This window comes from Corythoichthys intestinalis, chromosome 18 (genome assembly GCF_030265065.1).
Source record: "Corythoichthys intestinalis isolate RoL2023-P3 chromosome 18, ASM3026506v1, whole genome shotgun sequence".
In the NCBI taxonomy this organism is placed as follows: domain Eukaryota; kingdom Metazoa; phylum Chordata; class Actinopteri; order Syngnathiformes; family Syngnathidae; genus Corythoichthys; species Corythoichthys intestinalis.
Genome location: NC_080412.1, coordinates 15,911,439 through 15,925,959, shown reverse-complemented (window position 1 = coordinate 15,925,959; position 14,521 = coordinate 15,911,439). Strand labels below are relative to the sequence as shown.

General features: G+C 38.0%; 1 protein-coding gene across 22 annotated transcripts in view; it reads right to left on the bottom strand.

The window, feature by feature from the left end:
- The window catches only part of LOC130906179 (peripheral-type benzodiazepine receptor-associated protein 1), a 75,434-nt gene that overhangs the window by 42,604 nt on the left and 18,309 nt on the right, over positions 1–14,521 (bottom strand). For all 22 annotated transcript variants that reach the window (XM_057820171.1, XM_057820172.1, XM_057820177.1 and 19 more), the window contains 6 exons: positions 14,373–14,501; positions 13,590–13,766; positions 9,321–9,500; positions 3,987–4,154; positions 1,037–1,120; positions 838–927 (listed from right to left, as the gene is read on the bottom strand). In XM_057820171.1, coding sequence (XP_057676154.1) covers positions 838–927; positions 1,037–1,120; positions 3,987–4,154; positions 9,321–9,500; positions 13,590–13,766; positions 14,373–14,501 — 828 coding nt within the window. The remainder of the gene's footprint in view (positions 1–837; positions 928–1,036; positions 1,121–3,986; positions 4,155–9,320; positions 9,501–13,589; positions 13,767–14,372; positions 14,502–14,521) is intronic.

The window sequence follows — 14,521 nt, the reverse complement described above, 5'->3', positions numbered from 1 at the left end:
TGCGGTGATCCGTTGCCGACCATTACGGTACATGACGTCACCATTTTGTTTCGGTAATACTTCACTCTGATTGGTCGAATGATTTAGTCTGTGTTAAATTCTGCTTTCTTCACTCTTCATTAAGCACAGAATTTAGTTTATTGAACTCATTTAAGTCAACGTTTATTGCAGCTCCGCAACTCGGACCATAACAAACGTAACACAACACAGACTTCCTGTGTCCGTCAACTATATCTGTCCCTCTGGAAACTCAAACCCAAATAACAATAGTTCCTATTGTTGCAGTCTAGTGTACAGCGATGCGCTCTTTCCGATTCCCGACGTAAATCCTCACTTTTATTTTACAGTATCAATCCATGGAAGAAACCTTTATTCATCATGATGAAACGAGCAAGTTATACAGCAGCCTTTAAAAGAAAAGTCACATCTGTTTTTTTTCTCCTGGATTCTGGTAAATTGAAGAGGTTGTAAGATCATATTATTACCGTACATATTGTCAGTTTGCGGTAATGTTTTGAACTACCAATGTGCTCTGCTGGTGCTGTGTTTCACCAGTCAGTAAAATGACATTTCTGTATCTGTACACAAGCTTTGTTTTCTTGTATTCTTCTATTTAATGGTGCTAAAATTAGGGTGCGCGTTATACACGGTACAGTAATTTTCCCTAGATTTTACAAGTAAATTTGGTGTGCACGTTATACACGGGTGCACCTTATATTCGGGAAATTACGGTATTTGATTTTTACATATACTTGTATATTTTATATACATACTAACCCTAACCCTAACCTGCCTAAACAATATAGGTGTTAAGTGACAGTAGGCGTTTGGACTAACCTGGTCGAGCAGCTGTGCCTTCCTCCTGAGGAGATCTGCCTCCTCCTTTAATTTCTCATTTTTGCTTTTCTCATCCTCAAGCTGGCTTTCCTGTCACGGAAATACCAGGGAGTTTTCCAATGAGGGTTTATGTTTGATGCAGATTGGTAGCCTTTCAGAAAGCTTAACAAGAAAAAAAAACTGCAAGAGGATCACTTACCAAATCAAGGCATTTTTTCTGCCGCTTCTTTGCTTCATGCTCACAATGTTCACATTCTTTTCTCTTCTTTGTCAGCTCACTCTCCTAAAACAATAGCAACAAACAAGTAAATCCAAACGAAGTCAGCCTTCTTCATCATTCATATTGATATGGTGAGCCTATCCAATAAACCCTAACCCTAATTACATTTAAAACAATTTTTATGTGGTCAATTCAGTAGAAATGTATTCAGAACTTATCATTCACTTAACTCATTCAACGCCAGCTCAGGTCACATAATATGTGTTGTGGTAGTTGGTACAAGAGGGAAATTGATATTGAAAACATCTATTATAAAAATACATCTATTTCTATTGCCGTTAATAGCAGCCAAAAAGTTAAGCATTGTGAGGTTATTATTATTATTATTATTTATTAATTTATTTATTTTTCAAAAATGGATCCTTCCTTGATACAATTCATGTCAGGATTCACAGGTTAGGATTCGATTCAGATTAATCCTGATGCTACATTTGAAGACCATTATTGCGAGATTTGTATATCACTTTTGAAAAACATTAATAAAACTAATTAAAAAAGACATAAAAGCAAAGGTTGAGTTTGATTTTTGTATAAGGTAAGAGGCAAAACATGAAACAAAGAAATTCCAAATATCCATGTTGCTTCCTCAGGTGTAGTTTTGGCTAAGCAAAGCAGAGCAAAGGAATCTCTCTAAGGTGCTACTCAAATGATCTGTTCGAAAAATAATTTTGGCCCATAATGAAACACTTTGTAAGATTGTTGTTCATTTTATTGATTTTTGTTGTTTTATTGCTTTACAACGTTTATAGACAACATTTTATCACCAAGCTCTTTACTTTAAACTCCTATACCAGTATATAGGAAAGTCGATTACATGCAATGACATTTTTTAGCCACTAAGGGGGGTTGGGGGTGGGGCACTGCCCCGCCTGCCTCCCGTTAATCTCCACATATGTATAAAAGTACATTTAAATCAATTTATTCCTGAAATCTCATCCAACACTTAGGTAAACATGCATTTGTTTTACAGTATGACTTAACAACATATGGCTTTCATTACAATATTTTCTCTTTTTTAGTGCAAACCTGCTTTAGTCCAAACCTGCCTAAATGTAGGGGTCTAAATACTCCATGCCTCCATTTTTGCAGTCAAAGCCAATATGAGCCCAAATTTCAGACTTATAAAACGTGCTTCGGGGCATCGCATATCTTCATCTCTGTTGACTAATCCGAGCAAAACGACCGGAAGTACTCTGCCCACAATTGCTGAGGTGTGGCACTTGCAGCACAAAGCCAACAGCAGCTAACGTTACTGTTTACAATGACTGACTCTAGGGTGCTATAAGTGTGTAAACTAGTGCTGCAACAATTAATTAACTTGAGTAAAACGATTTGAAAAAAAGCTTTGAATCCAATTTTGCTCTTCGAGGATTCTGTTAGAGTGGTGTTGTAATGGTTTGTTTTGAAAGTGTTTGCATTTAATTTTATTGATTTGCGTGGATACACTGCGCTCAAGGGGCAACAGTGAATATGACATTGCTCATCCAACATGGCTGGATCCAGCTGCTTCTTGTTTAGACCAACATAAAGTTGTAAGTTTTTGTCTGATCTACTATGTTTGCTCATGGATATGTAATTTAGTTTAGAAGTATATTAATATATTTTTGTGTGGGAATATCTGCTTGAACGATTAGTTAAGAGCATTTGAATTACAACAACAACAACAAAAATTATGGCATTTAAACTAGTGGACTTTTGCTATGAAAGTTAGCCAATTGTTCTTTGGTTGTACTTCAATCCTTATTTAGTTGGGTGTTTTTTTTTTTAAATACCATTTGAGGCTAAGCTCAAGTATTCTCAGTTACTTTTGAATACATTTATTGCTCATGTGAAATAAAAGTGCAATTCTGCATAGATTGATAAAACATTCAACACACAATTTTATTTTGTATTCGCATTTAATGCTCTTTTGAAAGTGTAATATTAGCAAGCCTTTGTTGTACACCTCCTAAAATTTATTCCGCAACGTATGAAATGTTCCTAATTAGACTACCTGATTATTTAAACAAACAAATTGATAGATTCGTCGATTACTTGAATAATCGATAGCAGCAGCCCTATTGCAAACACCCCAGTAATGGCGGCCAACCACTAGGGGGCGATGTGCACAAATCTCAACTCAGATTAGTCAACAGCAGACTGCAAGGCAACGCTTTTGTGCGCTGCCAACTAGTGGACGGGAGTAGAAGTGCAGGCAATGAATTGTTTATTTCTACCAAAAACATAAGTGTAAGGATCGATATAGATGGATTTTGTATCTATACGAGAATTGTGTGACGTAATATCGCGATATATCTCAGAATCAATTTTTTTGGTATCACAAATTGCTACAATTGGATGTCAAATGGGGCTGCAAGATATTGTTCAGCAGTGCTACAATTTGCCCCTTGGCCTCACGTCCCCATCCTATAAAAATATAGTAAAAACATTTTAGGGAAAAAAATATATATAATGATCATTTGTGCATGACACGGGTCATTTGCAGTGTACACAGAGAAATGTATTGGCTTTTGCTTTCGAGACAGACTTTCCATGAGGCATTACAAAGCTTACTTGTGGTTTAATTATTCTAAAGGCAGCTTACATGTAGGGCCAGCATAAGAGAAATCAGCTTATGTTATGGCAACAGGACTTCAAGTATTATAATTGTACAATAATTTGAAATATATGTATGAAAATCTGTGGGTATTTTTTTTCACCACAGAATTTAAATTGCAAAACAAACCTTTTTAAAATAATTTTTTTACTGGTGCTTACAATAGAGGATTTAATGCCACGCATCTGAATATAATGATTTACATACATTTCCCCTTATATGTCAAAAGGAAATAAATGGAAGCTAGTTATCTTTGATAAAGCAGATACGGACCAGATACTGAAGATTCTTCTCTGAATTTTTGTCCTGATGGGAGGGGGTGAGGCCGAGGCCCACGTGGGGCGTCACTGGCAGGCCCGACTCCTCCTCCTCCTCTCCAGGAGTCCTCTCACACGTCGATAGAGATTCATCTAATGGCACACGCGGGGTCTCTCGTACAACCTGACATGAGAGGCATCAAATTTGTGAATTATTTGGCCTTTTTTTTTTTACATAACTTTTTATATTATTTTATTTCTGACGGCATTTGGCATACAATCCATTTTGTATGTGGCTGTCAGTGGTAGCCAATGAGAGCCCTACAGACAGTAGTACTACTGTACTTTCGAAATTAGTTATTTCTATAAATTGCAGGATCTTTCAAATTGTCTACTACCCAACTGGCCAGTCAGGCTGTTAAGAGTTGGGAATCAATATCTAATTTTAGTCCAAACCTACTTATGGCCAACAGCTGAAGAGGTGACCGTGTTAGTGACGGCAAGGGAAAGCCATGACCTAATAACAAGATCAACAGAACGCAGCCACAACTTGCAAAACCAGCCACTTTTACATATTAGTTAGACACATTTTTTTTTTACTAATTGATTGATTTGATCTTTCACTAACTATGGCACCAGTGGTCCAGTATCTAGAACCATAAAGGTTGACTGACAGCCATGCCCCTCTCATACTTCATGTAGTCGACCACTAGCTAACAATAGATAACATTTTGTACTTGCTTTTATTGTTTTTTATTTACAAAGAGTATTTTTGCCAGGTATGCATGCTGAAACTAACACAAGAGTGTTTAAAATTTCCATATATTTTCATTTTATTCTTTCCTTTTTTGTAAATATTTTAAGATTTCTGTAGTTTCTGTATTACTCCTTTTTAAAGGTCCGATCACGTCATTTTCAAAGTATCGGAATCGGCAAAAAAATATCGGACATGCCTTTTTTTAATATATATATATATTTTTTTTTATTAAATCGTTTTCTATTTGTATTTAACATTACAGAAAAAATGTCTTACACTCATCCAGAGTCTTTAGTTTTGGCTTAAAGTAGGCTATCAAATTTATCGCGTTAACGGCAGTAATTAATTTTTTAAAAATTATTCACGTTAAAATATTTAACGCAATTAACGTATGCGCTGCATGAGCTACTCACGCATTGTCGCGTCCAATCTACAATGGCGCCGTTATACCTATTTATAGAGCTAAAAGGCAGCGTAAAATGCGTAGAGTGAATTTTGGCAGTCTTTGAAGGCTTTTTTAAATTGGCTAAAACCTTACAATCCTTCTCTCAACAATTAGACATATCGTGGAAAGCAATGTGGGGAAGCAAGGTAGTAGTTGATCTTTTTCTTAACACCCTATGTTATTTCCCAACACAGAGAAGATATATCAATTGGTGCCACTACGCACAGTCGTGGTTGCACTTCCCATCATGCATTTGGACAGAACAGTTAAATGGCTACAGTATAATTTACTGAAAGCTCAACAAATACACTAGATGGCAATATTTAGTCACAATATACAAAGTCACATTTATCCTTTAAGAATTACAAGTCTTTCTATCCGTGGATCCTTCTCACAGAAAGAATGTTAATAATGTAAATGCCATCTTGAGGATTTATTGTCATAATAAACAAATACAGTACTTATGTACTGTATGTTGAATGTATATATTCGTCCGAGTTTTAGTCATTTTTTTCTTAATGCATTGCCAATATACATATGATCGGGAAAAATTATCGGGAATGATTGGAACTGAATCGGGAGCAAAAAAAAAAAAGCAATCGGATCGGGAAATATCGTGATCGGCAGATACTCAAACTAAAACGATCGGGATCGGATCTGGAGCAAAAAAACATGATCAGAACAACCCTACGCCTTTTACTTTTGCACTTCTACTATTTTTAAACAGCATCCAATTTCATTGCACAATTTGCAATGACAATAAAGGCATTCATTCATTCATAAATGTATTTTCTCTAATACTGGAGCGATTTTAAAGACTATTATTCTGTTTGTTTTTAGATTACTGCACTCATCAAAGGATTTTTTTCCCCCGGAATTTTTAGGCCATAAGCCGCACCCACCAAATGTTTCAAGAAAGTTATATTTGTTCATATATAAGCTACACTGGACTATAAATCACAGGTGTCCACTTTATAACACTGGTTATTTACATCAAAAACATGTAGTTCATTAGCCTGGTAAAATCCGTAAATAAACAGCACTGGGTTAGAAATCCAATGAGAAGCAGAATATAAACAAACATTCATTCACTATGCACATGCACAGAAGATATTTTGCTAAAAAGTGGAGATTTTTTTGATGCACTCTCATTCAATTACTAGACCTTGACTCACTGTCATCATGACCACAAGATTTGCCCTTTTCTTTTCGGGTTGAATTAATTGTAAACACATATAAATGCTGTATGTTTGTTTGGATTTGTCATGCCTGAAGGGAAAATAAAAGGGGGGGGGGGGGGGGGATTATAGTCCGTACATATATGGCTTTGCCATGGCTCGGCAGTCAGCTGTCAGAGAACCAGGAAATGCTCACATTGATATTATGTTGTACTGTTTACAAAGTCAATCTTCTGGGAATAGTTGCAAACACAACTTAATTCTGGTTGCGAAATGCTCAGGGATTTCTCCTCAACTTAATTGAATACATTTATCAACTCGTCTGAGTTTGGGTGACTTTGTGCATGAATGGATCTGTAAGCTGTGTTTCAGTCAGCCACGGCTCTCATATGGTGTGTGGGCGTGTAGCACACAGGGAATCCCCAATTTACGTCTAACAAATCAGTTTTTTCTATAATACCCAAATAAAAATAGCATAGTGTGTCTCTACTTCAAGATACCGGCCTCTGGTTGGTCTATTTTGGGCTACTGCCAAATATACTAGCCTTTAATTGGTCTATTTTTGTCTACTGCCAAATATACTAGCCTCTGATTGTTCTATTTTCACATGCCAGTGCGTTGTTGTGACTCTTGACAAGACTGTTGTGCGGATTCTAAATGTAAAAAAATGAATTGATGAAGATTTAATGGCAGTTTGGAATAAAACGGAAGACAATCAGCTGTCGAGTTGCAATTTGGACAGTGCTGAAGTGATGGCCACATACTTCTGTCACGATAATGGACGTGAAGGCAGCGAATAGAATCAAAAATTGTTTTTGATTATAAAAAAAAGAAGCCTCATTTTTTTAAATGGACTACTGTGACTTGTTTTACTGTGTGACATATGATTGCAAACATCAAAACAGGCGTGGACACGTGCTAACATACATACACGTGGTGCCTAGAATGCTGCGATTTAAAGTGAGTACCGAAAAATGTCTTACTGAAATCGTATCAATATACATTACACATCATATTCGAATGAAATTACATATTTTTGTGTATACCTTCGCGATTAATTGGAAAAAAAATATTCTGGCATTTACCAAATGGAAAACTTTTAGTAACCCTAAATGTCCTATAACAGGAATTATAAACAGTAATTATTAACTACTGTGCATAGTCTCAGATAACGATATCGTTTTCTGATTGAATCCAATTTAATTCATGTTTATGTCTTTTAACCTGGAAAATAGGAAATACTGCCAGCATTTAGATGCACATCAGTCAACATCACTTGCTAGCAAAAGGATAGAGATATAGAGCCAGTCAAGGCTAATAAGTACATCTATATGCACAGCAGTGTGTTGTTGTCTACACATCACATTTGGGTAGTCCATGAAAACGAAAGGATGAAGAACAACCTGGGTCTTGGTTCACTAAAGCAGAGAGATACCCCATTCAGCAGTCCCTGAGTGCCATAAGCACATTGGTGTAATCCCTGCAGACTACTGAAACTGGTAACTGGATCACTTCTTTTAAAAGCACCTTAATGGATTGGCCTGGCCGTTGATTTTCTTTTTTAATACAGAGCATATCGATGTCCAGCAATCAAATCCGAACAGCATCTTGTCATTGTGTATTTCTTTAACATCTGGAAGCTTATAAATAATCATTTTAAACGGGCTTTTTGATTGTTTTTTGTATTTTAACTGTCATTTATACATCTGGCAAAAATAGAATCTGCAAGAATCAATGTATTAATGTTAGACAAGCTAGATGTGCAAAAGGCCAGGGTTCTCGCGCACAGTAATAAACTAAAGCAACATGTAACGCCTTGAGCGAGCTCCGTCACCATGCCAGATTGACTTCAACAAAGTGTCATGACAATGTTAAGGATTGCACGACTTGAATCTTAACTCCAAACAACTTGATTAAGCTAAACTGAGAAGGACCGCCATGGAAATCTGTGCAGGACGAGTACAATGCAAACTCATTGGATTGACCTACCCCTTTTGCGTGATGTGAGGCAACATCAAGGCTCTCGCTGGGCCTGCTAGTTATCCAGAGCAGGGGTAGGTAGAAAAGTCTTTGGTGCGGCTGGAGTCTTACCTACCACCCAAAACCCTCTCGCCGCTGCCACAGCAACAGAGAGCGGATTACTGGACTGTACCATTCTGTTGTTAGAGGGGATTAGAGTTCACACAACATGGCCCCGTTCTGGGTCTTCGTGTGCCACTGCGAGTGCGTGTGTGCAGCCCACAAAGGAGAGATTACCACAATCGGCATTCTCATTTGAGCTTCATGGGGAGAAGACTGTACATCACAGGCACTTGCAAAAAAAAATATATGTGCGATTAAACGCCGTGATAAAAAAAAAAAAAAAAAGGAACATTAATACTAAAAAAATATTAAAATCATATTTTTCTCCCCAGTTCAAGAAAATGCACTCTGTTAATGTGACCAAATTTGCCGTAATAAATGATGTAAACCCTGCATGATGTAACACATTCCTACATCTATGACGTAATTTAATTTCTGCCTTAATGTCCAGTGCGCAACATATCGATGCATCAATTCTGTAACTAATTCCAGGAATTTATTCCAGAGAAGGTAGGTTTTAAACGTGGAGAGGATCAAGAGTGTGTGAGTTTTGTATCTTTGAACAGGTCCAAGTTCAAGAAAGGGAATCATCTCATTATGCCTTGTGGCAGATTAGTATCGGATCAAACGACAAGCCATTATATAACACGGCAAAACAGCAAGCACGCCAGCGTAAACATATCCTCAGATTCAGTGATGAATGTTGGAAATCTAGACATTTTTCTCCCAAATTTGAGTTGGAATTTATAGGCTGTGGTGCATGTTTTCTCGACATTCTCGAAGCAGATCAGGAGGTTGGGAAATGGGAGTGATTTTTTTTTTTTAAATGTCATTTCCCACATAGCCAAATCTGCAGTATTTGCATTTGTAGCAGGGAGTGATTATTACCTCCTCTTGCACAACCTCCACCTTAGCAAGTGCCTTCTCTGGACCACCAGGATCAGGATTGTGGTTTTGGTGCTGCCCGGTTGAGGTGATGGCCAGCTGCCTTTGGAGCCGAAGAACTTCTCTCTGAGACTCCCGGAGAAGTTTCTCAAATTCCACTCTGTCCTGCTGCACAGGGGAACCCTACACAGACACATACAGTCATTTGAAAAAATTAGGACACCCCATTAAATATTCAGTTCTTTATTAAGAAATGTTCACATATCAATGTCTGATCTTGTTTTTCTTTATATCTGGAAAACAAAGTGATTTAATTGCAGGTAAACAACAAAAAATAAAATTGTTTTACTCATTAAACCAAATATAACAAAAATGCATATTCTAACTGAGGAAAAAGTTAGGACACCCTACCGCCTAATAGCTAGTGTTACTCCCTTTGACTGAAATTAACTTCAGTAAGACACTTTTTGTAGCCATCTACACTACACTACTTTGACATCGGTCAGAAGAAAGTTTGTCCCACTCTTCAACGCAGAATACTTTCAGCTGTGAGATGTTTGAGTGGTTTCTTGCATGTACAACCCGTTTCAAGTCACCCCATAGCATCTCAATACAATTAAGACCTGGGCTTTGACTCAGCCATTTAAGGACTCTTTTCTCCTTTTCAGCCAGTCCTTGGTGCATTTACTGGTATGTTTTGGGTCATTGTTATGTTGCAGGGTCCAGTTTCACTTCAGCTTTAATTTTTTCACAGATGATCTCACATGTTCTTCAAGCACCCTCTGATACACGATAGAATTCATGGTGGATTCTATGAGGGTGAGCTGGCGAAGTCCTGCTGCAGCAAAGCATCCCCAAACCATGACACTTCCACCTCCATGCTTCACAGTTGGTATGAGGCTCTTTTCCTGGAATGCTGTATTGGGTTTATGCCAAACATGTCCTCTGTTCTGGTGTCCAATTCAATTTTAGATTCATCTGTCCAAAGAACAGTATTCTAGAAGTCCTGGTCTTTGTCTACATTAACTCTGGCTCTCGGGGTGAACTTGCTTGGACGGCCAGACCTGGGGATGTTGGCAATTGTTTTGAATATCCTCCACTTGTGGACTATTTTATGGAGAGTGGAATGGCTGAGTTGATATTCTTTTGAGATCTTCTGAAATCCCTTACCAGAATCATAAGCGTCTATAATCTTCTTTCTAAAGGCCTCAGACAGCTCCTTTGATCTTGCCATGGTGTTTTCTCTCACTTCAACAGTCAGGGGCACACCAGTCTAAATGTGAGGTTTAAATAAGGCAAGCTTCCTTAAAAACACTGGGTAATGATGTTCTAATCATGTGCACCTGATGTGATACTCATGTGCAGGGGTCGCGTTAACCGGAAATTTTCCGTCGTTGACCGGTTTTTTAAAACGGTGACGGAAAAAACTGAAGTCCGTCAGTCATTTTGACAGGTTGCAATTCACACCCCAGACCACAGGGTGGCACATTAATTAGCTATTGTCTCTCTTAATGCATGACGTTGTTGGCTATTCTGTCAGAATATTGTAGTGTAACCGGGGTCTGGCGGCGGCACCGTGATTGACACATCAACGCGAGGTTCTTATTGGTGCACCCGGTGTGCTAGCGCGTGATCCAATTGGTGGACTAGATTGCCGCCTGTGTATAGACAAGTTTTCGAGGTACCGGTTTACTTCCTTATGTCTTCCTTCCCCTTCCGTTTCCGCCTGTTTACCATTGAAGTCAATGGCGGTGGAATAGAAGTTGGAAGGTCTTTATACAAGATCCCGGGAATGTTATTTTGATGTAGGCGGGTGGAGAACCAAGCCAAGGCCTCCATGCTTCGTACCATGTCGATTTCCAAACCATGGGTGCTCGTACTCGTCATAAGGAGATGTACAAAACTGACAGCTCCTGCAGTCATGCCCCCGCTGTTATGGAAGGTAATGTGCTCTAAAAATACGAAACCTAAAATCTGGCGCATGAAACGACTTGTTGCCTTTGCTATTGATATTACGATGATGATTGTAATTACGAAGTTTAATCATTTTTACAACAACTAGCTTCTGCTACTGCTGCTAGCCGCCTGTTGCTAATCGTGTTTGAATGCACCGCATATATCCAAGTGTTACAAGTTTTTATTCGTTTGTTTACAGCTGGGAAATGCTGTTATAAAAGAGAAGACAACTTGACTTGTACGTTGATGGACATATATCGAACATATATAGTTTGCGTTCCACAATGATGATGACAGCTCGACTCCCGGGAGAGGCCGAGAGAGGGAGGAATTGTGACAGACGGTGGTTCGCCGAGATCGCCGTGATCCAACTACGAACTTGTGAACGGTAGCATTTTTAAATATATGCTATTGGAGCTGGAATTACCGAAGAGGAGAGCGAGATGGACTGCTGTAATTCGACAAGAAATCGGGGCACCAAACGATCACCACAGACTATGTAGTAGTCATTTTATATCTGGTAAGATGCATTTAATATATATTTAGAAGATTTTGGGCTGACAACCACAATTAAGATCATTGTGTGACGTTGGTGATTGGGGTCTATATGGTTGCCTCTTTTTCTTTGGGAGTGGAGTTGTTTTGTTGGTGTTGTTGGCGGTAAGCAGAGTAAAAAGAGGGAGAAAAATACAACTTCAGTGTCTAATTTTTCGCCGCCAAGCAAGCGTTACAAAATTAAAAATGAATGAAAACTAAATACTATTGAATATGTCATCATTATCATTTTAAAAATTTCAGTGACTGGTAAAAATAGATTATGACCGGATTTTTATGACCCTGTCAGTCAAAATGACAGACAACGAAAATGTCTAGCACAACCTCTGCTCATGTGTGTGATTTTAGCCATTTTGTCCTAATTTATTCCTCAACAGAAATTACATTTATTTAAAATTACATTTTACAGAAAGTTATAAAAAATCTTTTTTTCAGTTTTGTTTAGTTCTACTACTTGAATTGCTCAAGATTGTTAAAATTGATATTAAATATCCATATGACCAAATATGTTAGAAAACACACAGGCTTCCATAGGGTGTCCTAATTTTTTCACATGACTGTAAAAGTAAATGTAAATCTGAAAAATGCAGATTACTACAATCCAACAAGCAGATAATTCTGTGATCCTAACTGGAGTTATCGCATAACTAAATCTCCACAAATAAAGGCCTCAGCTTTGATAAAAAGCAGGTGACTATTTTTGGTAACTTAAAAAAAAAAAAAACATGCCGTTCACATGCATGAATATCACATTTTGACTGAATATAAATGTTATACCTTCTCTTAGGAATAAATAAAATCTAAAATTCATAAAAATGTTTTTGATTGTTTGCCACTGACAAGATAGACGTCCAATTCATTTAAACTGGAAGGACTGCCTGGGAATGTTCATTTTTCAGTACCATTGACAGCGCTAGACGTTCAATCCATTTTGACTGGGAAGGGCGAATGAATGAATTGGATCTGAAAAATTTGTAAACAATATTTAATCAGTTGATGTTTAGAAAAAAAATTCTGCAGAAAAAGCCTTGTTTAGCTCAAACCCATGCTCAATAGGGTTGAACTCTGGAGATCGATTTCGGAATGTTGAACTCATCCCATTTCCTTCCGCTTAACAACTCTTTTATTGTACGTTTTGAGTCATTATCATGAGCAGCTGTGTGGTGAACAGACAAATAATAGACCCCCTGCACCCCGACCAGAGCCAGGCTATTGTGTCCTTGAAAAAGACACCAATACCATGAACGTCTCCCAGTGGCCCCTTGAATGTTACTTACAGTGTTTGTATTCGCCGTTTTAATTACAATGATCGGATCAAAGCATATGACAGATTTGGATGAATATGCATCAGTAAATGAGAAAAATATTCATCTTGTTATAATAAAAATTGGATGTCATCTTGATCATTATCTTTTAAATTGGCAAACAATGTTTTTACCTTTTAAAATACTGTTGCCCTGCTTTATCTACCCATTTTACATGTCTTACTCTAGTGATTAGCTTCACTGTTTAATTACTTTGAGAGGTGGGAGTGTGTGTGTATTTTAAGCAGGAGGGTTGACAGCAGTATAATTGTTGTCCAGCAGAGGGCAAGCCTGTGTTAACATGGGTCTGAGGTAAGTGCAAAATCGGTGAGAAGTGATTAATAAAGTTAATAAAAATGAACACCAGATCATAATATAAATACTTTGTTACGAGAAAATGAGTTGATAAGAACCTAATTATAATACATTTAAAAAAAAAAAACAAAAAACTGCATACTTTGGCAGAGCCCAGTCGTGCCTCCAGTTCCCTCAAGTCATGCTGCAGTGCAGCGATCTCCTTATCCTTGCACAATAGTGCGTCCGCATGTTGGGCCAGGTCACGTGCTCGCTGTCGTGCAAAAGCCCTCTTGTACTGTTCCACTGATCCGGGTCTGATCAGTGAGGAAGAACTCACCTAAAAGAAAATACACGACTTTTCATTCGACTTCATTTCTTGTATAGATGATGTCTGGAGGGAGAAATCCAAATCGACCAATTTGGAACACTGCTGTGCATGTGTCACCAACAGGCCTATTCTAAAAAAGTGTCACCTGTGTTTCTTGTCATTGTAATTTTCTAGGGATGTGCTAAAGTCACTTTTGAGTCATTTAAAATGATCAACATTGGCAAAAAATAATACTGTGGCATGTTTACCCCCCCCCCCCCCCCCCCCCAATTATGGTGAAATAAACATTAACATGACCATTGTCTTCGCATACTGTAACCAAAAACAAATGACTCTAATCATGTTACCCAGTTCTGGTCATTTTCTTTTTAAACGAAACAATACTTCCGAAAACACTAATTTGCCATGATGATAAGTGGCCCAAAAACAGGGTATTTGGATGAATTGTTATTCAGATAATGGACAAGGGGGTCTTTTAACAAGACTCCCATTCACCATGTGTATTCTAAGGCTTGATAATGAGGTAATTCTAGGGTTTGGGTCAATGTGAGGACAAACTGGCTTGGTCAATAGTTTTAATGAATGAAATTAGAAGTGTTGAATTTGTGCGTATACCATTTTGAGGTTAGCATCCTGTAATTTCCGGGCCCTCTCTTCTAGCCTTTTGGCAAGCACCGCCAATTCGGTGTTCTTCCTCCTCAGCCGCCTGACCTTCTCCTCTGTTTCTGGAGCACTGCTCCTTCGCTATACACACGGGCAAAACA